The sequence below is a fragment of the Lacerta agilis genome, chromosome 5 (assembly GCF_009819535.1).
Source record: "Lacerta agilis isolate rLacAgi1 chromosome 5, rLacAgi1.pri, whole genome shotgun sequence".
Classification (NCBI taxonomy): Eukaryota; Metazoa; Chordata; class Lepidosauria; order Squamata; family Lacertidae; genus Lacerta; species Lacerta agilis.
In genome coordinates, this window is record NC_046316.1 from 26909825 (window position 1) to 26935546 (window position 25722).

Sequence of the window (25722 nt, forward strand, 5' to 3'; positions counted from 1 at the left end):
AAGCGAAGTTCCCTCAGGCTTGGCCGCTACTTAGATGGGAGCCAGCCTGAGACACCATACATCCCATAAGATCAACAAACCACAAAGAGCAGATATTTAATACTGTGATTCTGTATAATGCTATGCATTATATGTTTCTGATTTTAATAAGGTGGGCAAGGAGCTTTGAGGAGGGTCTAACCAATGGGAGAGCAGGAAGAAAGAGGATGCTAAGAAACCTGAGCTAGCTGGAGAGTATTAAGAAGTCCTGTTTCAGGTAGAATAGAAGCAAGGGCAGAAGGAAACTGGATTAGACGAAGATTGCAATCAAGCATAAAGCATTAACCGGTTCACCACTTCTGTGCACTTGGCTCAATGTACTGGGCACAATAAAGCAAACAGAGAGATTACAGAAGAGAAACAGAGTGCTCCCTGTAAACTCTTCACTCTCTGGCTACAATCCAGCAAAGTAAACTTTTTTCCAATGTGCTTAAACATGTACTTTCTCCCCAGTGTATTGCTGTCTGTTTCATTATAGCCTTCATAAACTGATGTGCAAGGAATGTCCTATTACCACCACCCCCCAATTCTTCCACAAAAATCCTGGTTCAAAACTCTCCTTGCAGCTACAGTTCTTGATGTTTAAAGACCATGTCCTCCTATTTTTCACCTCTGTCTCATGCCTTCATCCTTTAGAACTTTTTTACTGCACTGTCTTCATCCCTCATTGCTGCGAGTCTACGAGCTCCCCTACAAAGTTCTCATTTATTAGAGCATTGTAACTTTCCTTTTGTGAATAACTGATCTAGGGTTTTCTTCTCTTATCTATATATGCCCCTTTTGGAAGTGTGATTACTTCACAGTGGTTGGCAAGGGATTCTAATGCCTAAAGCAGAGGTTTTCAACCTTTTTGAGTCCACGGCTTCCTTAACCAACTACATTCTTTCTGTGGCACCCCTGTGGGGTCAGGGGCCCAGTTATGTCACCTCTTGCCTGCAGAGCTGGCAGTTTCTCACCCTTTTTCGAACACCCTCCCTTGTGGAGTGTTCCTTAAGCCTCCTCTCCTCTCCCAAGTCCTCTGGGCAGCAGCTGCTGTCATCCCTGTTCTCTGAGCTGACCACCCCCACCCCAGAGAGAGGTGCCTCCCAGAGGCACCATTCGCCTGTGGAACTTATAGTCACAGCCACTGCAATAAACAGATGTGCAAGCCTTTGGGACACAAGAGGGCATCAGAGGAGGGAGGGAAGGAAAGAGGAACAGAGACCAATGTTGCCCGCGGCACCCCGACCTGATCATTCAAGGCACCCCAGGGTGGCACGGCACACTGGTTGGAACCCAGAGGCCTAAAGAATTAATTACCACCACAAAAGCATATAGTACTGCACTGAGAACATGAATAGACATGCCTACCAGACTTTCAGTGCCCAGGAGGAGTTAGGACACAGAGAAAGTAGCTAATTCAGTGGGATGTGTGCTGGCAGAACAGGTCTGGGCACCCCGTGACCCTGCAGAGTTGGCCTGCAACACATCCTCCCTGACTGTTAGCTATGCTGGCGGCTGCTGATGGGACCAACACCTAGCGAGACACAGGTTGCGCTGTCCTGTGGTGGAGAGGTGCTCCTTCTGCCTGTTTCACTGAACTCCTGCACTCTTGTGCTACAGAAGGAAATAGCTATGAGCACCACACAATAGATACCGAAGGGTACAGTTCTGAAAAGCAAACACTACATCCCAAAGGGCACAACAAGCATTTTCAAGAACTCCCATGCACAAGCATATTCTACCTCAGAGACTGAGGACTGGTCCCCATGACTGGTGGTGGCTTTATGCACCATCCGCTGAGCAAGCAGTCTCTTCAGTCGCATGTAATCATCCAAGACTACCTTTAAGAGAGAGCCCTGGAAGGAGGGAGGGAATGGGCAACAGGAGAAATTACACTCGGGCCTTTTGCCACGTTGTCCCGAAACTTATTCTGTGTAGGGAATCACCATGAGAAGCTACTCTAAATCCAGATATCCTCTCCATTAATAATAATAATAATAATAATAATAATAATAATAATAATAATAATGGCTGAAACATTTATCCTTAAACCTTCTAATAAATCCTCTTGAATCACACCTCATATAATAATCCTCATTAAAATGGGCTTCTTGCCACACATTGCATTCTGTGTGACTATCCAAAACAACTGCATTCCAAGACTGGATTGCAGACTAAACATGGTGCTGAGAGTTCTGCCCTCTGGCCAAGCAGTGCCACAAACTTGAACATTTTACTGAACTAAGACTGAGGATAATAAAACATACCTTGATGGGCCCTTCTCGCATGATCTGGCCTAGCTTGGCAATGTTATCGTATTCCTGAATGGCTGCTCTCAGATAGCGATCTTCTTCGGGTTTGGCAGCCGAAGGCTCTCGGCCGAATGTTCCCTAAAAAGAAGAGGTTTTTAAAATAGCTTCCCCCCCTCTCCCCCCCAGAGCTGAAGGAAAATCCATCTGGGAATCTTTTCCAGGAACTCTGCCCACTTCCCTGATGCCCCTTGCTAACGTTTGTCTACAGCATGCCCACCTCCTGTTGATCAACTCCCTTTGCAAAATTCAATTACCAAGCAGGGCATGTGCCATGTTGAGCAAAATCTCATTAACAATGAACAGCAAGTACATGCTACATGACTGACTCTAATTTTCCATGAAGTGCATCATCACAACTAGTCTTAGCAGATTAGGAAGCTCTGAAGTTAATGTAGCAGCTACATTGCTGTTGTTGGGAGACCATTGTTTCCCACTGGGCAACAAAGGTGTAGCTGGATTGCTAAGCCTGAACAAGAAAGGAATTAAGAATAGATAAATGAGATATCCTAGCATAAGGGGACGGTGATGATTGACAAATAGTGCCAATTCTAATTTATGCACACAATCAAAATGTGTTCTGTTGCTTCACATGAATTTGAATGCTGAATTTTATGCTGGCACAGGCTGCAGGCAAAAATTAGGACACTGACTATACTGTGGCTTTAACCACGGTATAGCAAGCAAACAGATGCTCTCTCACATGAGTCCTGGCTGGGCTGTTCCACAGGTCTGTTATTTCACTGAGGTTCTCAGGCAGGTCATCCTCATGCTCAGCTTGTGCTGCTAGCTCCAGGTTTCTGCAGAAAGGGTCCAGCCACACAGGGTTGGCTCTAGAAAGGATACAGGATGCCTACAATAAACAACTGCAATGGGAAACCATCCAAGAAAAATCCACCAGTTTGGCCCACATATCTCAGGTAACTTTAAGCACTCCTTTTCTTTGAGCTCATGTTTTCAAAGATTGTGCTATATACTTTGTAATGTAACAGCCACCTTCAGAAATAAGCACCTTAGGTGCCAGAGGCCAGGATTGTCTTTAATTAGGCATGATCAGCATTCGGATAGCCTCTTTTAGCTAGAGTTAAACCTTTCAGAAATTGTTGACAACTCACCCATCAAAGGAATATTTATTTGTGTTTGGCATATCCATGATGTCCATGAAACCTCGGTTGCCTGAAGAAAGCAATGTGTAAAATTTACCGAGAATCATTCACATCTGTTGAGTTTAGAGTTTGACTTATAAAAAACCATTTTTTTGTTGCCCCTGTGCTTCTACCAGCAACCAGGCATACAGAAACTTATCAGCTAAAGTTTCCCTCACTACTTAACGTCACGTCAAATAAAGTTTCACAGTTTAGCCTTTGTTAGTATGCTTCCACACAAGCAGTTTAGTCTGGAATTTATATCCTTTATTTATTTACTTATTTTATGGAGTAGTCATTGGAGTGCAACAGGCTGGCAACACAACATCAATTGTTTTTCAGACTTAATTTTACTTCCAGTTGACTGGAAAAGCAACACTTCACCAGCACCAAAGAGTCAAGGACTGGAAGCAATGGGCCAGGAAAAAAATGGATCTTCCAAGATCTCTTACCTGTGGAACCGGCCACAATTGCTTTCAGTTTTCTTTTGTGCCTGCAAGACACAAAATAACTAAGGAGAAAGAGCACAAGAATTGTATTGTGAAGTCTGTTCATTATATGTGTAATGTGATTGGCCCTTTAACATCCTCTCACATACTGTTCTGAACCAGTAGAAGACTATTGCTTGAGAACCTTTGCTACTGAGTTCTTTTGCTGAAACTCCCTGGTTTCCTCCCCACAAATCTTGAAGTAATTCTCTATAAATTTAAACATCTTTAAATATATTAGAGAGTCTATGTTTTAATCCAGTTCAGTTGTGCTCCTCGAGATATACTAATATACCTAATATTTTAAAATAAACAAAATATTGTTCCACCTCTCAAAGGAAGATTGACACCAGAATACAGATTTCTCTCCCACTGAACATGCAAAGACCTGTTGCATGTTTCCTCATGCAACTCAGCTTACGGCCATGATGCAGAAATATTTGAGTATAGCAGCCAAATCCCTTATCATGAACTTGGAAGATGAATTGACTTTTGGCAGCAGACAGAGAGTGCAATTCAATGGTGTCAGACAGCCATAAATCACCAAAAAGGGAAATTCCCTCTCTGCAACCTGGGAGCAGGGCTGACAAACTTAGCGCACACACTTCATCCCCTTCACCCTCCCACAAGGCTATGTTCTATGGTGGAAATCTACAGCCATTACTCCTTTTGGGAATCCCTGAATCAGAGCTTCCTCCTCTGCAGTATGCAAGGGTTTGATGTCAGGTGCAAAAATGTGTTATTTATTTATTTAGTTATTTATTTATTTATTTATTTATTTAGTTATTTATTGTGGCATCTGAAATACTCTGCCCTACACAGTGCAGGTGCTGGAGGCTACTCACGCTGTTCTGTAGTACCAGTTCATGAGGATGAACAACATGGCTGCCAGGAAGAGGAGAATAGCCAGGATAATTATTGCCATCTAGAAATGGTAAGAAACAAAACAAATACAAAACTAACTGTTACAGCAGGGATAGGATGTCTAGGAAATGGCTTGGTTACTGACCCAGTGTAAATTGGGGTACGGGTCTAATAAGGTCTGCCAGATCTTCCCATTTGGCCTGCTAGGCCATTCTGCCCATCAGCTGATGTCATATATGATTACGAAGAGGCTGGACCAAAAAAATGGCTTCTGAAGCACCACCAATCAGCTGTTTGATGGGACTTCAAAGCTCAGCACAGAGCTCCCTGTGTGGTGCACTCTGAAGCCCTGACACCATTGTGAATTCAAGTGATTGACAGGCCCTCAGTACCTGATAGACATGGCTTGCAGGGGTAGGGGAGATAAGGATTTGGTCCACCCCCCCTGTAAATATTTGCCCTAACGATGTGATATTGATATCTGACTCGGTGATTCCAAACTGCATTCATGCCCAGGTCACAGGGAGAGAATATAAAAGGAAATGAATGGTGAATCCACCATTTAATGGTCACTCTAATAAAACGATGGCGAAACCCAACATCTCTTTGATACCCGCCACTACAGATTCCTGTCATGAAAGCTCCTTTCGATGTGGCTTTAGGACTTGTACCTGCACTCTTTTCACAAAACAGTTAATATAAGGTTGCCAGCTCCTTTCCAAGTAAGTCCTTTTTGTGTGCTTTTAATAGGAAGAAATTCAACAGGTGCATTTGTATAATCTTGGCAGCTGCATGCTTTTTAAAGAATCATGAACCTTGCTGCAGCAAACCTAAGGAAACAGTTTATGAAGGAGCAGTTCCTTTCAATGCAGCCAATTCTGAAGAATGTGGGGGACCTCCCCCCCCCAAAAGCATGAGAGCTGGAAGCAAAGTAAGCTTGAGAGAGGGAAGGACCCCCACCTCTGTCTTACCTGCAGCGCCGACATGTCGTCTGGAGCCCTGGCAGTGATTGCTGGTTGCACATCCAAGACATTGTAATTCCGGAATAGATTCCGCAGCTGCTCCTTATTCTCATCAATCATCTGTATTACTCTAGGAAGAGGGTTAAACCTTTATTTATGGATTCATCTTCCTAGTGTTGAAAATAAACTTTTAAAAAGTGTTTATGGCAAGAATGATCAACTCTTGCCTCCCAGCTATAATTTCAAACTCAAGAGATTTTTGGAAGCAGGAACTCATTCCATTAAATTGCATCAGAAGCACCATGAAGCCCATCATTCAAATTCTTTTTTTAAAAAAAACATAGTTGGGAGACCTGTGTTGACTGACTCCAGCTCCCATCAGCCCCAGCCAGCATGGCCAAGTATGATAGCAATTGTAGTCCAGTATCACCTGGAAGGCTGCAGGTTCCCCATCCCTGCTCTTAAATCAGGTGTGAGACTCACAAAGGAACGGGACTGCTAGATTAGCAAGAAAAGGCTTTGCACAAATCTCTGCCATAAGGCAACAACAACAAAAACCCTTTCATGGTGAAGTACCACCATTATGTTAACCTGAATGGCTGTTTCAATTTAATATTTATTTTCGGTTATGATCAGCAGAGGTTGCCGGGGTTGGCTACCAATGCTTGAGGGTCTTTCTATCTAATATAAATACTAGTATCAGATGCCAGCTGACCAAAGCATTGCCAAAACACTAGGACCTGGGTCTAAGGACTCCTCGTGCTTGTGACAGGAGAGGTTGTTATATCCAAAGACATTATGCAGCCTGCCTCAATGTGACACAGTGCTAAGCATATTTAGACCCATGTTTTATATTAGCAGCAGAACTGAATGAATCTTTAGCTGTCTATCCACAAAAAAGTCTCTTCCTAACTGCTGAGGCTTAGCAAAGGCATCTCTGTAGGGGAAGAGCCATTATGGTGCGATGTGGCCAAGAATGTTCGTGAGAAAGTCCTCAACTCAAATCTCATCTAAGCCATGAACTCATTGGTGTGTTTCTTTCTGTGTTCAAATCTAAACCTACATAAGAGGAGACAGAATCTTTACCGTTCAACATCCAGAATCCGGTTGGTTTCCCGGTTCACCACATGGATCAGCAATTCTGTTTGGGCAAAGTTCACGCGGCCTTTTTTGTCAACGTGGAACTATGGGAGACAAGAGAAAAAGGGTGTCCCTTCTCCTATCCTACCGATCACACATCTTCTTACATTTCCCTGTGACTAGATGGCTCCAGGGGATGCACTCCCAAAGGCTGGTTTTGCCAGGAAATTGGCCAGTTTTCCACCTCTATTTCTTTGACTGAGAAAGGAAGATCAGCTGCTTGTTAAGAAAATGAATGTGTTGCCACAAAGCAGCTGTTACCTGAACGTCATCCGTATTGACAATGGCCCCCGTGATGTTTGACAATAGGCTGATGAACTCTTCCTCAAATTGCCGTACTTTATCTGGGATCTCATTGATTATAATCTTCACCCGTTGGTCATCCCGCAGGATATAGATCCCCACAACCGCAGTGTCGTTATGACCAGCCAGGTCTGAGGCCATGACATCCACCACAAAGTAGCCAGGATTGTAAGCAGTGAAGAGGTCAAAGGTTCGAAGAATCCCGTCTAGGTTACCTTTAAGAAGAACCAACAAGTGACCCTGCATGGTCAGAATCATCACATGATGCAGCCATGTTGAGGCTGCGTGTGGGAGACAGCATGTTTCTCCATGTAAAAACCTTCCTGAACTTAAAAAGCGGCACAGCAGGTTATAAGGTTTTAGCCTAATCACCCCTCTGAAGTGCTAGTTTTCTAAATGCTCGTGATATTTTTTGAAGAAGGTGGAGCATTCAGTCATTGCAGCCTGAAATGGTATATACCAAACAGGACTGAACTACCTGATTGCTCTGAATATATGTGGATTAGCCTTTAGTTTAACTCACTTCCAAGACCAATTAAATGGTGGCTCCCTTGTATTTGCAGCAACCAAGATCTACCTAAAGAGGAATGAAGCAGGCAGAGATTTTAAGTACAACAGAAAGACTTGTTTTGTCCTGTGACACTGTTATACTCAAAAGCCTGCCACAGTATAGTGCAAAGTTTCCTAAACTTGGGTCTCCAGCTGTTTTTGGACTACAGTTCCCATCACCCCTGACCATTGGTCTGCTAGCTAAGGATGACAGGAGTTGTAGTCCAAAAACAGCTAGAGACCCAAGTTTGCGAAACCTTGCTATAGTGTAATCTCCAGCAAAGAGATGATGAAGATAATATAAAGCAGTCTTTGTTGTATGGCAGCATCCCTGTCAACAACTTTTCTCAAGCATGACTGATTAGCAACAGTATGGATTATATGACCATGGCTCTATTAGCACACACCATTTTGCCTTTACGAGGGCTGGCCCACCCATGAGGCAAGGTAAGGCGACTGCCTCGGGCGGCAGAGTCCACAGAGACAGCAGATCCCGATGTCTATCTTTTCTTCCCCCCTTTGCTCCTGATGTTGATCTTCCCTCACCCATTCTTCCCTGACAGGGAAGTGGGCACCATTTTGGGGTCCGCCTCAGGTGCCAAAATATGTTGGTCTGGCCCTGGCCTTCACTATGTAAACTTAGCAGGGCTAACCAAATGCAGCACAAACAAGCGAGACAGTTCGCTCGGCGCGGTTCCCTCCCCATGCATGCCGTTGCCTCTCTTACCAATGCTGAAAATGTTGGCCACCTCCTCAGAGTCGTTGGAATGTTGCTTGATGTAACGGATACCCAGAATGCTGTACAAGACCAGGCTATTGTTTCCCACATCGGCATCCAGTGCAACAAGCTTGATCAGTTCGGAACCCACTTTTGCATCTGTTGCTACCCCTTTGGGAAAGGGAGCAGGGTGGGGCGAGGCAGAGAAGTAACAAAGGAAAAGCCCCAGAGGGAGACAATAACAGAAGTAGAAGTCATTTCTTGGGAAATAATACCTACAGCAAGGGTGGCCAACCTGTGGCCCTCTGGGTGTTGTTGGACTACAACTCCCATCAGCCCTGGCTAGCATGGCCAATGATCAGAGATCATGGGAGCTGTAGTCCAAGACAGGTCAGCCACCCCTGTCTTAAAGATCCCATTGTACATCGTGGTAAGAGGGGTCACTAGTCCCCCATTCTGAATGTGCTTATGCACAAATCATATACAGTTCTGCCACCTCACAAAACAGTAGTAAAGATTTTTACATCAGTACTAAAATTTTACTTATGATTTTTTCTTTTGCAAATTGGCTTTGCCCAGTTTGCCTGATTATACTGAAATAAACCCAGGTTGTAAACCAAATGATAACTAGGTAAATTCTTTTTTTTCTAAAACCGCAGCAATTCAATTAGAATGGGCATTGCTCAAGTGGAACCACCCCTACCTGCTGTGTATTCTGATTTGGTGAACCGGGGAGGTTGGTCATTAATGTCATCCAAAAAGATCCGTACTTCTTGCAGAGTAGCATCAGTGCTGAGATCCATGGCTTGGATCCTGGTTGCCCGGCGACCCTGGGGAGGTGACCAGTTCCTATTGCTAGAGGCTTTGACAATGATAGAGTAGAAAGCTTCTTTCTCTCGGTCCAAGTCCCGCAACACCTGCAATTTTCCTTCCCGACTCAGCTGGAAATTATTCTCTCTGTTACCAGCTGGAAAAAAAGAGAGAGAGAACTAGCCAGTTTTGTTTTAAATTTGCTCCTCTCTAAAATGAGATTTCTGTAGTCGTTTTAGTGGGGGTGGGTGAGATAAGACACAGAAATTCCAATTAGGTTTCCTCCGTTTCTTTCACCCTTCAATCCCATTATCCAATGATCACGGACTAGTCCTACCAGGTGGGCACTCAGCAGAGCAGCTGTGGAGGTGAAAGGTAAAGGACTCCTGGACTTTTAAGCCCAGTCAAAGGTAACTATGGGGTGCAGTGCTCATCTCGCTTCAGGCCAAGGGAACAAGTGTTTGTCCACAGACAGCTTTCCATGTCATGTGGCCAGCATGACTAAACCGCTTCTGGTGCAACGGAACTCCGTGACGGAAGCCAGAGTGCACAGAAACACTGTTTACCTTCCTGACGCAGTGGTACCTATTTATCTACTTGCACTGGCATGCTTTCGAACTGCTAGTTGGAAGGAGTTGAGACAGAGCAATAGAAATTCACCCTGTCATGGGGATTTGAACCGTCGATCTTCTGATCAGCAAGCCCAAGAGGCTCAGTGGTTTAGACCACAGCACGAACCACAGCTCAGTGGTTTAGACCTGCAGCTGTAGAATCGAGCTTCTAACCACACACACATGAATATATACATACAGGCAACTCCCCATTTGCACACGACTGCTGATGCACGTGCTGTTCTTGGCATCGCAAGGGAGCGGCAGTGGAATGGGGTAAATGGGGAGTTGCCTATCTCTCTCTCTCTCTCTCAAACACTGAATGGTTGGTGCAACCAAGGATGATACAAGCACAAGGCAGCGTGAAACCATCAAAGGACAGTCAAGAAAAAGAAATGAAGTCTACCTGCAATGAAGTAATAGACGATAGCGTTGGAGCCCTCGTCGGCATCTACTGCTCCAGTGACATTGCCCACAACTGTCCCAGGACGTGAGTGCTCAGGCACAGAAAGAACCTGGTAAGGGGGAGACCCTTTCTGCAGGAGATGTTGGGGGAGAGATGGGGAGATAGAGGGGGAAAAGAAACATGTTAAAAGGTAGCAAAAATAGACAAGCATAAAGTCACAAACAATGTGAAATACTATCAACAACTGACTAAATGAATTGCATTTGGGGGTTGGGGACTATCAGGTCACAAACCATATTGAACTGCAAGCAAAATATTTTTTTGAACCTCAAATAAAATTTGAGGTGCGACCAATAATACAAGATATATAAAGACAGCTAAAAGCAGCAACCTAACTTTTCCCTTTGCTCTTCCTTGAAAGTCTTAGCTATTTTCTTTCTTTCCATTTCAAGAGCTTTTTTTTAATAAAAAAAATCCCTCCTCCTTTACTAATTTTTTAAGGAGTTAAACTGTCACCCAAGTACAGTGGTATCTCGGTTTTCGAATGTCTCCGTAGTTGAACATTTTTCTTTTCGAATGCTGGAAACCTGGAAGTAAGTGCCTCAGTTTCCGAATGTGCCTTGGAAGATGAACAGGAAATGCGGCTTCCGTTTTGAGTTTTCCGTATTGAGGCTTCCGGAACAGATTACGTTTGAAAACCAAGGTACCACTGTATCTATATGTACACCACTCATAAGGTTTTAAGATTCAAAAACTGCAAATAAAAAAGCCTTGAGAGCAGGGTGAACAGTGCATAGCTTGATGCAACAGCATTGTGAACTCCTAATATCATAGCATAACCTATTCGCTGAAAACCTCCCTGACATTATGCCAAAAACTACACTACCACCCTTTCCCAAATGATTCCCATGCATAGATCTCAGGCAAGGGGTATTTCCTATTTGTCTGCTGCTGTAGCAGAAATGAAGGGAGAAGAAACTTTCCCCTATGGATAACTTAACATTTCTCTAAGATCAAATAATTCCCAGAATTTCCAGGGACTCCGAGAAACTATTACGCTAACCATTACGCTGAACGCAATCTGCAAACTACATCCTGCAAGGTAGAGTTAAGAACAACCGTTCCCTGTATCGCTCCTGAAGGAACCCCATTGTTATTTTGGGACCTGGTATTCCACAGCTCCAATGAAGTCCAAAAGGGGAAGGGATAGACCTGCTTACAGGCGGCCTCAGGAAGACGGGCTCGTTGTCATCTATATCATCCAGAGCCACCTGGAGGGGCTGCATGGTCTCGTAAGGTGGTTGGCCTTGGTCACATGCCACAATGATCAGCTGCAGAAGGAACACACGCACAAAAAGACACCTGGTCTGTAAAAGGGAAGCTCAAAAGTTCCGGACGGAAACCAACGTTTATTTCTCCCCATGCCAAAGAGAAGACTCTACTCCCTAGCCAGTCCTTTGAGTCAGAAAGGGGAAATAGGCAACAGGGGCATTTCTTAATTTAGGATATAAAATGAAGAACAGAAAACTGGTTCAGTGTCTCAGTTCTGCGTCTGATGGCGTTACATTGGATTAGAACTAGTAAGTACCTTAATTTCTTCCTCATTTTAATAGCCTGACTGGCTACCATCGGGTGGGATGGGGGAGCCTTTTTGACCCAGTGGCTCTGATCCTGATCAGTCCCTACCCTCACAGGCCAAATTGGACAGGTGGGCCATCGTATTACAATGTCAGGCGACTGGCAGGTGGCATATTGGTGCCGCACTTCCTAAGCTGCCGGCAGCTGGGTGCTTGGGAACTGCCGTGCTAGGGTGCTTTGCAAGCCCTATGCTTGTAAGCACTAAGCAGGGGGCTGGCCAACCTACTTTCTGCAGGGGCCAGATGTACAGTCAAGTAACGTGTTGGTTGCGCAGTCAATCCAACAGACTTGAACCCACTGCCCGTCAGCAGATGGACAGTGACTCCAAACCCACTTTCTGCAGTGACTGGCTGTGTGTCCAAGTTCCCTATGGAATCTAGCTGTGTTTCTGTCGGCCCCACACCTGAGCTCACATTGGATGTCAGGTATGGGATAGGTGGACATGGTTTGGGGGAAATGGCTTTGTGGTCCAAATCGAGACCAACCTGGCCCTGTGGGATGGAGGCTCCCCACCCCTGCGCACGTTAACAGGTTGAACTTGTGACAGCATTGCAGTGGACCCCTATAAGAGGCTTGTGGAGCCGTCCATGGATTAAAGAAGAAATAGAAGCCACAGAAAGAAACAGAGAGAGTTAGGCAAGGAACTGAGCAGAAAGGAGCTGGCTTCACACTTCCAGACCACATGTACAACATCTCTGCACCTGGGAGAGGGGGGCAGTGCTCCTAATCTTTCAGACCTACCTGTGGTCTGTGCTGATGCATCCCCATGTACGGGGCAACACATAGCTTGAGTGGGGAATTGACTGAGCACCTGGAAGGCTGCACTATCATGCTGGTTCTAGGCCTGGTTTAAGTTCACATCTTTAGTGCAGCTTCACCACATCCTCAATCATGTTCGGGTGTCCCACGTTTGTTACGCTTGCCTGAGTTCTCCACCTGCCCCCGGGCACCATCGTAGCATTTGGACACATCTTTTGCAGGCTGGACTTGGCAGCCTTTTGAGCAATGAGGGCCACAGTTGTGGACAAAGAACCACATGGGCTACTCCCGCAAAAGGCCCAGAATTCCTGACCCGGGGACTTACGCTGTACACAGCTTGCTTCTCTCGGTCCAGCCTCATTGCTGTCTGGATGAGCCCGCTGTTTGGGTCGATGGTGAAGTATTCCCAGTCTTTGTTCCCTGCGCCGGTTTTGAGGAAGGTGTACTGCACAGCTCCGTTGAGACCCTCATCCTTATCTGTGGCGTAGACTTCATACACGTTGGATCGGAGAGGGATTTCCTGTTTGCAGACACAAATATTGCATCGCCTGGGGAAGCTTTTAAGGATACAAGTCTAGAAGCGTCTATTGGGGAACTGTATGTCTTATAAAGGGACCCAGGTGGCGCTGTGGGTTAAACCACAGAGTCTAGGGCTTGCTGATCAGAAGGTTGGCGATTCAAATCCCTGCCACAGGGTGAGCTCTCGTTGCTCGGTCCCAGCTCCTGCCCACCTAGCAGTTCGAAAGCATGTCAAAGTGCAAGTAGATAAATAGGGACCGCTCCGGTGGGAAGGTAAACGGCGTTTCCGTGCGCTGCTCTGGTTTGCCAGAAGCGGCTTTGTCATGCTGGCCACATGACCCGGAAGCTGTCTGCGGACAAACGCCGGCTCCCTCGGCCTATAGAGCGAGATGAGCGCCGCAACCCCAGAGTTGGACACAACTGGACCTGATGGTCAGGGGTCCCTTTACCTTTTACCTTTATGTCCTATAAACCATAAATCCCTACACACGCACATGCACGCACTTCCCTTCATTAAAGGTTCACCAAAGCAGAATGGCCTGCCAAACTCGTACTTGGAGCTCTTGCAGCCAATACTTTTAAACTTCTGAACTTAGAAGCCTACTGCATAAGGGGCACCACCATGTTCTCAGGACACTTCACACATTACTTTAGATCAGGTTCATCAGTACTCGCAAGCTGTGTAATACAGAGAGCAGGTGAAAGTAAGATGTCATCACCATCCTGTTCTAGCCCCGTTTGAGGTGTCATGTTAGCTCAAGCTGAGCAATTACACATCACTTTTATATTCTTACTCAGGCACCTTTCTCATCCGTTTGCATTGCTGCCACCTGATGGACAGATGCATCATTTCACTTCTAGCCATTGTTTTGTTCATAAAGAAAAGCAGAATTTTGATCCCCCTCCAATAGCACAGCCAGAGCGATTGTGCGCGTCCTAATAATATCTAATTACTTATTACCGTACCTAAGATTGAGAATGATCAAATATGCTTCTGTTCAGGAAAGCAGGTGAGAGACAAAGCACGGATCAGAGCAGATATACTTTTGCTGTGGAAATCTACACCATTAAATCAGCTGGCTGCATAAAGCAACAGAAGGCCAACCCTGGACTACTGTATCGTTTATCAGAAGCATGAGGAATTCTAGATAGGGATTTACCTCTTTAATGTGCAAGATAGTTCCATTAGGGGGGCGGATAAATAACGGACGGTTATCGTTGATGTCAATAACATCTACTTGGAGCATGGTTGTTCCCCAGAGAGGTGGTCTCCCTTTGTCAGTGGCCAGAACTGTGAGGTTGAACCTCTCGTAAGACTGTAGGCGCCTGCGAGTTGTTATGAGCCCTGAGTCCTTGTGAATTCTGAAGGCCTCTACAGGCAGAAGAGATGGTACAGATAATGCATTAATTAGTCCACTACTAAAACAAACCTTTGCAAGTTTACTTCAATAAACTTAATTCCATAAATAGCAAAACGGAGAAAAAGGAATGTGTGTGAACAAACAATAAATTCATTCATATTCAATTTATTTACACCCACATGATACATTAGACTAAATAATTGAATCCAGACAATAATAAGTTTAGTAGCAACAGCACATATCTAGCTCACGCAGCAGATTTCATAGTTTTAGGGCTGCCTATAAAAATTTCTTGGAAGTGCTGACATTGCCGCGGAAACTCAGAAATCACTGCTACTTTTTAAAAAGCAGATGAAAGGCTAAACAAACAGCACCGAAAAGGTTAAAACTGTTATTTTTAGCTTTCTCCTTAAACAAGTGGGAATGAGGATACAAGTTTCAGAAGAAAGGCGATTTCCCTTTGCCTCAAATAGTGTAGTGGTTAAACGAAAACCTCAGAGACCAGGGTTCAAATCCCCACTCAGCCATGAAGCAGAGAAGGAGCTTTCAATATTTCCAGTCCTGGGATCCACCTCTTTCCTTTTCTTCTTTTCTTTCTTTCTTTCTTTCTTTCTTATCATATGATAGTGCTGCTGCTATTGCAAGCTGCTAGTGGGTTTTGACCCACCAGCTGAACACTAACACTCTAGAGCAGGCTTTTCCAAACCTGGGTCTCCAGCTGTTGTTGGACTACAACTCCCATCATCCCTAGCTAACAAGACCAGTGGCGAGGCATGATGGGAACTGAAGTCCCAAAACAGCTGGAAGCCCAAGTAGAGGAATTTTCCTGTTGAGTTACTATGGGCAGACCCACCACTGGAAAGAGTGTAATGAATATTCAAGCCAAGCAAGTCTGATCATGGGGTGTGGTATGGTGCATTCCTGCTTCACAGGAGAAAGGGAAAAGGCTTTGCAGCTGATATCATGAACCTCTGGGGACACTCTAGCGGTTGTCAAGGCAGCAGGTTTAGTGGCACTGACACCAATTCTTCTATGACTGCTCCTTACAGGCCTGGTAATAATACTTCATTGCTTTTCTCATTTTTTCCTTTCCCTGCTAGACCCATTGCTCAAAGGAGAAGAAAATCTGTAGAGAGTGGAAGTTAAGCAGAAGAAAAAGCAGAACAAAGAGGAAGAAGTGTACAGTGAGAAGAAAGGACAAAATCTAAGGGGGGGGGAATTGAGAAGACTGCCAAAAAACTGGTGAGGATGGAAAGGTATTCTGAACCTGGGTGATGCAGGAGTGGGTAGAGTCTCCCCAGCCAGGCAATGCCTTCAGATCCTGACCCTGCCTATCCTGGGCAGTAGCAGAAATTGACCCACATCCGGATACCTTCCTCCCACTTGACAGAAGAGAGATGAAGCGAGAGAGAAAGAAAACGCCAGCACGGTCTCCTGGAGAGATCTGGATTCAAGACCTACCTCTGCACTGACACTTCAAGTAATTAAATGGGAACAGTAACCCAACCCGCAGGATTATTGTGAAGGTAAAGACATTACAAATCATTTTGCCCATTGCAACTCTTATGTGAAACTGGTAATAATTAACACCAGTAACCAAGAACATCATACAAAGCAATATGGTACATATTGTCTACATCTACACAGTGATCAGTTGCGTTCTCTCTCTCTCTCTTTTGTAAAATGGAGAGAAAGCGAGCCCTTTTGTGCTTTTGATGATTTCTGGGATTTTAACCCGTCTCACTCTTTCTTCTCACCTCTCTACAAACCTTCTCCGTTCATGAAGCTACATACCTACTCCAGGTCCTTCAATATTGTAGGTCACCATGCCGTTGTCTCCCTCGTCAAGGTCAGTAGCAGTCATCGTGATCACAGAAGTCCCTCCCGGCTCGTTTTCATACACACTGGTGCTATACTGTTTTTTGGCAAATTGGGGTCGACAGTCATTGATATCCAAAACTGTAATCACCACCTGAAATCAAAGCAAACCAATAATGTAGTTGTGGGCGGAGAAGCCCCTTAGAAGACTGAAGCACATGAACATCACGATCCTCCCATCACAATGGTGCGCACACAAATTGGTACAAAAAACCTCACTTAGCTGGCTCATCTTTTTTTACGGGTATTTTTCTATGAATCAGCCCCTACAGCTTTATCTTCCAATCTGATCAGAAGAAGTGCTCTAGTCTGCTATATAGAGTGCAATCTCTAAAGAGCAGAGTACTTTATTTCCTGATTGGGAGATAAAATTCCAGTGCCCGGTCTTTAGGGCTCCCATTGCCAGTGCTGACTGCGAAGCATCACAGTGTTAAGATCACAGATAAAGACCTCTCCCTGCTCTTTAAGGCAGCATTTCTACCATTCCAGAGCATATGCAGTTCATGTTATGTGTCTGTGGTCTGCAGGCATCTAGGCTGTGTACAGATGCGCACACACACATATACTTTGGCCACACCTACTGCTGGTGATGTGGCCCTCGGAGGAGTGGCTGACCACCAATGCAGGCCTTGGGCTGAAAATATTTAGCCAACCCTGATGCAGATGGGGATCCTTGCTAATGGAAGTGGCATTTGTTGTCCAGTCCAACGTGGCACTGAAAGCATAGAAGAGTCCATGTACACTGGAAATGTCTCAGTAATCCTCCCCTATGCAGTCCAGCATCTGATGCTGGTATGGTTTTCCTTACCTGATCCTGCCCGTGCCACGTGGTTCCTATGTAAAGCATAGGGAGCAGCGATTGTGATGATTCCCATATGCATTTCTACCTCTTCCCATAACATCCATTTCTCTTTCTCCATGCTTTCTTTATCTTGTTTCTGATACAGTCTATGACATTGTTTTTGTTTTTATTAAATCTCCCCTCCTGCCTTGGTCTTCCATGCAGTCACAACCTTATGCACATTTGCTGTTACTGCACTTAACTTTTCTTCTTTTCTGTAGTCTTAGTAAAGTTTGGAATGGAAATACTGGGTGTCGCTATAAATGAGCAAAGCAGATATGCTGATACTTTGCCTCTTGCACAGAGGTGCGTTTTCCAAAACATGCAGTGAAGCCTCAATGTCACTCGATTACCTGCACAGAGTTCTCTCGGCGGTCACTAGAAATGGCCCCTGGATTGTCTCTGGCTACAGCAGTCAACATATAATGATCTTTCTTTTCTCGGTCCAGGGTTGACATAATGTAGATATCTCCCTGGAATACACAAAGACCTTCAGAAAGTTATTGAATGCATTCAGGCACCATTATGGAAACGGTGCATTTGCAAGACGGAGGACGTTGCTTTTCCTTCTTGGGCATCAGCAAGGATTCAGTTGGACAGTAAGTTATTTTCCTATATAAAATGACATTTGCTGTCAACTGAAGGTACATCTGCACCGGCACCCCTATGGTGCAGTTTTGGGGGTTGGTCTCTTTGGGTCTTCGAAAGGTATAGCATGTGTCAAGGATATGCGACACAGTTGTAACAAAGGTAAAGTCTGCTGGGAGTGTTGTGGGTATCAAGGAGTTAACACTCTGTGCTAAGTGGAAATGCTGACTCAGTATCACGTGATGAGTCAGCATCACGAGACATGGGGAGTTGCCTACTTGGTCTATAGCAAGCTAGTATAGAGAGGTTTGGTTGACTTCCCCATGCTGACTTCTCCCCTGTATGTAATCCCTCCCGTGTATGCTGATTCCTGGATGTAAGAAGACTGCTTTATGACGACCCAAGACTGCAACTGCCTTACTTAAAATGCAACTTGACTCCTGAGTGCTTCGTGTGCAGCATTTGTACGTTCCAACTAAGTTTACTATTGGTTTAACTATAATTCAAATCGTGCGGTAGCAAGGAGCCCCCTTGGGGCAGTTGGATGACTGTTCTGGAGCTTTTCTAAAAGGAAATTTCTTTTATAAAAGGACAGAGGGCAGTGCTGTAGTCCTTGGACTGGCTCATAAAGGGACCCTCTGGTCCGTGGGTTTTAAACTGGGCCCATGATCTGAAGCGAGTCATGAGAGCCAGTGTGGTGTAATGGTTGGAGTGTTGAACTAGGACATAGGAGACCAGAGTTCAAATTCCTACTTGGCCGTGGAACTCACTGGGTGACCTTGGGCCAGTCACTGCCTTTCAGCCTAGCTTTCCTGACATGGTGGCTGTAGGGATTAAATGAGGAATCATGTATGCTTTGGAGAAAAGGTGGGGGGTCTAAATGAAATAAATAATAAAACATAATAAACATCTGCCTGGACTGAATCACGGGAATCCACTTTTGAATCCAGGTTCTGTGGAGTCCATCCCTAGCTGTGAGTATTTGCATCCAACTCTGCTACTCGCCTCCTGGCAGCATATGAGTTCTTTATACACACACTTCTCTTTTCCACCACCTGCCCTCTGATAGTCAGCGGTTCCCAGGCAAATGTGGGAGTGGCTCTGCTATCCACTAAATTGTTAGTAGTTGTTCAGGAGACCTGAATACAAGCGCAAGGTAGAGACGAAACTCAACAGAGGCTTGGCTAGTCAAAGGCTTGCAGGCTGGCTTAGTTTATTACCGTGTTGGGGTTGATCCCAAACTTGCCCTCCCCATCTCCCAGGCTGTACTCGATCTGGGCAAAGCGTCCCGAATCAGCATCTGTGGCACGGACCCTCAGAATGACAGTGCCTAGTGGGACATCCTCAAAGACAGGTTTCTGTATTAAACAAAAGAGAAAATGATGATGTCAGACATTTTGACTGGTAACAGACCCAATTCTAAAGGGGTATCGGATCCAATGCATGCCACGAACTGAATGGTGGAGCTGCCTGTCTATCGCTGATGACAAAACCTAATCTGTACAACAAATAATCAGCTTCAGGATGTGTTGATGGCAATTAGGTTACATTCTTGGAAAAAACATAAGACTGATTCACAGAAGATAGGTCTATTAATGATTATTAGCCGATAAGGTTAAACAGAGTGCTCCTTTTCAAAAAGGCAGGAGGACTCTGAGGACCTGGTGGAGCAGGCAGCCAACAAGGAAATGCTTCGCCATCATGTCCTTGCTAGTGAACTTCTCAGAGATATTTTTTCTGGTCAGAGGTAGATTTCAGACTGGATGGACTTTTGCTCTAGCAGCAGTTCTGTGATAGAACATAAGCCCCATCTAACCTTGCACCCACCTCACTCCCCACAATATATTGTGAACCAGGGGCCACTGACCTTTTTACACCCATGAGCTTCTTTGTATTCAATCTCTTCCTAAATTACATGCAGTTATACAGTTAGTTTTAATGTGATTCTTATCACGGAACCTCACACCGCAGATGGTGGTATGCTGTCCTGAATGTTAGTTATGCACCATAGAGCTGTTTCAGACAATAATATTTCATATTAGAGCAAATTGTTTTATCTGATCCTGCTTCCCAAGTCCCCGTCCCTCACCTCCCCACCTAGACATCATGTTTCAATTCACCTGGTAGGATGGCTGGCTGAAGATGGGGTTGTTGTCATTGATATCCACAATTTCTAGGTGCACTGGTATCTCAGCTGATCTCCGGGGAGATCCGTTGTCAGAGGCCCGAACAGTGAAGTTCAGCCATTGAACGTCTTCATAGTCCACCGTCCTGTTGGAAATTACTTTTCCTGAAAGAGAAGATTATAACTGCCACCTTGACTGATGCTAATTTTTCTCCCACCTCTCTGCAGCCTTCTAATAAACTATTCTGAATGGCCATTAAAAATAAAATAAAAATGACATGTCCGCAGACGACTGGTTCTACTATTGGAATGGCAGACAGTTAAGACTCTCTTGCAGCCCTCGGGACAAATTTTGAAATGCTTAATCAAAAACATACGTCCAGGGCAATTGCTAAAGAAAATCTTAGGGGTCTGGTGGTCATTTCATGCTAGGAATGAAGCTCCACTTGGCTGGAGGCAAGCAACACTTTTGATAAACATTATTTATTATCTACTACTTAATTACAACTGTCTCTAAGTAGGATACAACAGAAATAAAAATTGGTTAAAAATGTAAAATCAGAATTTAATTAAAATGCTTGCTGGAATAAGCAAGTACAGTCGTACCTTGGTTCTTGAACGGAATCTGTTCCAGAAGTTCGTTTGACTTACAAAACATTCAGAAACCAAAGCATGGCTTCTGATTGGCTGCAGGAACATCCGGGTTCCAAAGAATGTTTGCAAACTGGAACACTCACTTTTGGGTTTGCAGCGTTCAGGAGCCAAAACGTCAGACTACCATGATATTTTTGATCCAAGGTACAACTGTATTTCATGGGTACCAGAAATGCAACATCAAGGGGGCCTGTCTGACCTCCACTAGGGGGCCCAGAACAATGAACTCCCGGCTCCTGTTGGGTACGAGCCATGCATGTGATCCACAGGGGATCACAAATAGTGATTCTGAGGAGAGCTTGCTGGACCTCTGGTGCCCATTTATCCCTGCATTACAAGCAAAGAACATGCAAGTACTGTCTTTCAGAGCTTCCAGACTGGCTGTTTACAACACTGATCAATTTCTGGATACTGCCATGCAGAAGTTATACAACACTGCCAGGTAACGGTTTCTTACTGGACTTTTTTGCAGTAAGAAAAGTGATGGGATCATTGCACTAGAAAGTGAAGGATAACAACAAAATTTTGTGCCAACAACTAGCCCACCTGAAAGGACCTTTTGTACTGCCCGTCTCCCAAAAAGTTAGGTCCAAAAGACTAAATTTAGTTTGTAATCTCATTGGGGGAAAGGACATGTTGGTTGGGGTTTTTGTTTTTTTTTGTTTTGGCTTACGCTGCACTGTAAAGGGACACGGGTGGTACTGTGGTCTAACCACAGAGCCTAGGGCTTGCTGATCAGAAGGTCGGCAGTTCGAATCGCCGTGATGGGGTGAGCTCCCGTTGTCCGGTCCCTGCTCCTGCCAACCTAGCAGTTCAAAAGCACGCCAGTGCAAGTAGATAAATAGGTACCGCTCCAGCAGGAAGGTAAACGGCGTTTCTGTGTGCTGCTCTGGTTCGCCACATGACCCGGAAGCTGTATGCTGGCTCCCTTGGCCAGTAAAGCGAGATGAGCGCCGCAACCCCAGAGTCATCCGCGACTGGACCTAATGGTCAGGGGTCCCTTTACCTTGTAAACACCATGTATAGAGATGGCACTGTGTTAAGTAGGTCTTCATAATTACCATAAACAATTTCTACAAATTACAAAGGAAACGAATGGTACAGGATTTTTGAACGTATAGGAGGTATGTTTAGAACTTGGCTGAATAAACTTGGCTATCGAGATCAGCCCTAATGTGAAGTAGAAAAGGTTTCATATGAACATTTTTTTCATAAGACTGCATTTTTTTGTTCGATGCTAGCCCAAACAATGAAACTTCCTGTTCATTGGAAAAACAATGGGAAATAAAATGGTATATTTCCCCTCCCGCATACAGAGAACCTTCCTTAGGGATCCCTTAGGGATTTCCTGGTAAGAACGGGGAAGGGGGGGTCCCATGTGTCCCACCTACCTGCTGAGCTGTCTTCCAGCTGGACATATCCCTCAGGTGAAAGGTCGAGTAGCTCATAAGTGATCTGACCATTAGCACCTTTGTCTGGATCTACAGCTGACACGGATATCAAGGTGGTCCCTGGAGTGGCCCCTTCCAGGATCCTTTCCTTGAAAAACAGCGCCCCGAAAGGGCGGAACCGAGGAGCATTATCATTGACATCCAATATGTTTACTGTCAGCTTTGCTGTGAGAGGCAGAGAGGGGAGGGGAGAACAGAAAAGAGTAAGGATAAAACACCCGAATGCTTACCAGACTGATACCCTCGCCTTTTCAGATCTCAACACCATCGCGTTTAATGTGAAAATTACAGGAATTACCGTACCATTTGGCACACTAACTGAGCGGTCCACCACGTCGCTGGCATTGTCGTAGACGGAGATGGTGACTTCGTAAGTGGCTACCAGCTCCCTATTTAGAGTGGACTTAACTTTCACAGCACCTGAAAGTAAGAAAAAGAAGGGGGCAAATTCAAATTAAAAAGCATACTCAAACCATGGGAGCAAGAGCTTTCGGAGGCCAAAGAAGTATGTTCACCTAACAAATGTTTACAAGTTTCTTAGTGTCTTTTCACCCTAGCCAGAAAACCCATCTATAAACACACAGCACATTCAGATTCCTTTGGTTCAATCTAACCTAATTCTGTACCATACATTATTTAATATTTTTGGTTGTTTCTTTTACATTACTTTTGTATCCCACATACTTTTATATTATGGACAAGACTTGTATTTCTTCAACGAACCTGGATACTGGGAGGCAGTGTACTTTGTGAGAACAACGAGTCACCCTAAGTTAAATGAGTTCAGATATTGACCAGAATATGCTTTCAATTCTAAACAGAATGTGTATCAAGGCATACTTGCTGAGAAAGGGTTTCAAAATAATCTGAACAAGGTTTCAGTCCTGAACACTAATATTAGGAAGTAAACCCTATTAAACACAATGGGATTTACTTCTGAGTAAAAATATACAGGATCACTCTGTTAATCTGGCTCCTGTGACCAGCTAAATCACGATGTGTCCTCAGCACACCTTTCAGGTCTGTCTCCTTTCTGTGACATTCATGGTCTGGTCTACCTTAGCATAGCAAACTTATATGGAGCCACAGCATTGCGTTCCTGAGGCTGCATGAGGAATGGATAACATGCTGGCCTTGTGCAGAGAGAATTTAGTCTATGATGCCCCTTGGGTGACTATGAGTAAAACACTATCTCTTAGACCAGGCATAGGCAAACTTGGCCCTCCAGATGTTTTGGGACCACAACTCCCACCACCCCTAGCTAACAGGACCAGTGGTCAGGGATGATGGGAATTGTAGTCTTGAAACATCTGGAGGGCCGAGTTTGCCTATGCCTGTATTAGACTACCTCCTTTTTTTCAAGATTGCTGTTCATATAAAATGAGATAAGATTCATACAAGTCTCCCTCATCTCCTTCAAAAGTTGGATTAGAAAAGTGATACAAGAAATTGCAAGCTGACCACTGTGGGCCTTAAGGGTCAGAACACCAAGTTTGTGTTACAATGCATTCAGGACTCCTTGCTACCCTGCCCTATCCACCAAAGCACAGGACGGAAGTTCACTTACCCTAAAAAATCTTTGCCCCTCCCACTCCCTAGCAGCTAGGTGCTTCCGAGGAGCTTTCAGCATTCAGTCTGTGAAGGCTGTGACACAATGCATGGAAGGCATGTTTTGGCTGCTCTTTGCCAGCAAGACACAAACCGGCATTGAACCAGGGATGGTGAGGATGAGAATGGAGGAGGTGTCGACTGAGATGGAAAGAAGACACTGAGCACACGCATAGAAACAGAAAAACCAAACCTGCAGGTCTGAGAGCCGTAAGGGAAATAAGAAGATTATAGTTAGTTATAGTTGAAGTGAAGCAAGTAGCCATTCAAAAGTGTACAGAGAAAGCAAAGAGAGAGTCAGAAAGGGCAAGGCAGACATAGAAAAACAAAGGGGGGGGGGAAGAGCAGGATGTGAAAAGGAAAGAGAAGCGGAGGTGGGAAGAAAGTAGAAAAGGTGGGAGAGAATCTTCCTCACTGTATTCTGTTCTTAGCTTAATGGCTGCCGTGGCCAAGAGTGTCTTGCCCAGCTTTGGCAGTTTTGTCCACTGCACCCCTTCCTAGAAATGGCGGATCTGGCTACAGACACAGTGATACATACCTCGGTCACCTTCCAATTTAGATTACTGTAATGCACTCCGTGTGGAGGAATCCTTGAAAAGTGTTCAGACACTGCAGCTGATGCAAAACAGCCAAACCACTTGTGGCGCACACCTTTTTAGACCACATTATACATGTTTTATGTCAACGGAAAGGCTTCTGATTCATTTCTGGGTTGATGCTTACATATAAAGCCGTAAACGGCTATGGGCCAGGATAGCGGGAAGACCTTGCTCTCTCATATGAACCTGACTGTGTGTTGAGAACATCACCGCTGTGAAAGGAGGTGAGACCAATGCCATCCCTGATGGCATTGAGATAGGCAATGAAAACATTCTTAGTCAGCGGTGCAACTTTTAATGGTTTTAAATATCTGGCTGCAGATTTTACTCTGGTTCTTTTGATTGTAAGGTTTAACTTTTGAAACTTGGTGGTGCTGAGTTTTACATCAGCCACAATGGGGAGCTTTTTCTTAGGGCTGGAAAGTGGGACAAAGTGTTCACACAAATAACTAAATAAATAGTTGACTTTAGGAACTCTTCAATATACAGAAGGTCTGACAAAGTGACATTTGATAAAACTGTTACTGTACTATAAATTCTGTTTTGGGCCGATAATGTTTCTTTTCAATGTTAAAATGGTATAGAGTATTCATTTTTCCTGCCTTCCGTTGATTTTGGCCATTTCCCTTAGAAACTGTGTTACACACCCATGTTTGGAGCAGTATTTCAGCCTCCCAACTCTTGTACCTGTTCTAAAATCCACGGCAAACGCTCCCTGCTGGTCAGGTACAAGAGCATCATTATCATCTTTGGCGAGGATTTCAATGATGTAGTATTCCAGCCGGGGATTGAGGTCTCTGTCTTTTGCAGTCATCTCAGCAACAACCGTGCCTATTTCAGCCGATTCAGGCACACTGACGGTCTGGATGGGGTTGATGAACTCTGGCTGAGAGTCATTGATGTCATCAATGAGGATGCTCACAGTGGCGGTGCCAGAGAGAGGCGGTGTCCCTCGATCCACAGCAATCACTGTCAGCCGGTAATTGTCCTTCTCTTCTCTGTCTATGCTGATGTTGGCCACACTGATCACCCCTGTGTTGGTGTTGATCACAAACCTATCTTGAGCTCCACTTTCAATCCGATAGCTCAGCTGCTGGTTGAGGCCACTATCCATGTCAGTTGCCATTACCTGGAGAACAGAAAAACCTAGGGGGGGACACCCACACTGTGAGAGCTTTTCAGTCACCTGAATCCTTAGAAAACAAGAGCTGTCATCTAGGATGAGTCCCACAAACTGTTGCCTCCAGCAGTCTTTCCCTGCTGAATCCTGCTATAAAGAAAGCTTAAGAAAACTCATTAGGATATACAGGTAGACGTGTGACGATACTATGATATGAAATACCTCCTTCCTACAATTTGTAAAGAACATATGGGG

At 44.8% G+C, this 25722-nt stretch overlaps 1 protein-coding gene across 1 annotated transcript in view; it reads right to left on the reverse strand.

Annotated features, from left to right (window-relative positions):
* CDH23 (cadherin related 23) overlaps positions 1-25722 on the reverse strand; it is a 364543-nt gene that overhangs the window by 2431 nt on the left and 336390 nt on the right. Inside the window, 22 exon segments of the mRNA XM_033149078.1 lie at positions 1764-1877; positions 2289-2411; positions 3034-3163; positions 3446-3506; positions 3928-3968; positions 4809-4888; positions 5799-5919; positions 6876-6973; positions 7191-7447; positions 8509-8670; positions 9203-9466; positions 10327-10456; positions 11547-11657; positions 13049-13243; positions 14403-14614; positions 16398-16575; positions 17676-17795; positions 19131-19268; positions 20031-20200; positions 22081-22305; positions 22444-22560; positions 25035-25493. Coding sequence (XP_033004969.1) covers positions 1764-1877; positions 2289-2411; positions 3034-3163; positions 3446-3506; positions 3928-3968; positions 4809-4888; positions 5799-5919; positions 6876-6973; positions 7191-7447; positions 8509-8670; positions 9203-9466; positions 10327-10456; positions 11547-11657; positions 13049-13243; positions 14403-14614; positions 16398-16575; positions 17676-17795; positions 19131-19268; positions 20031-20200; positions 22081-22305; positions 22444-22560; positions 25035-25493 — 3506 coding nt within the window.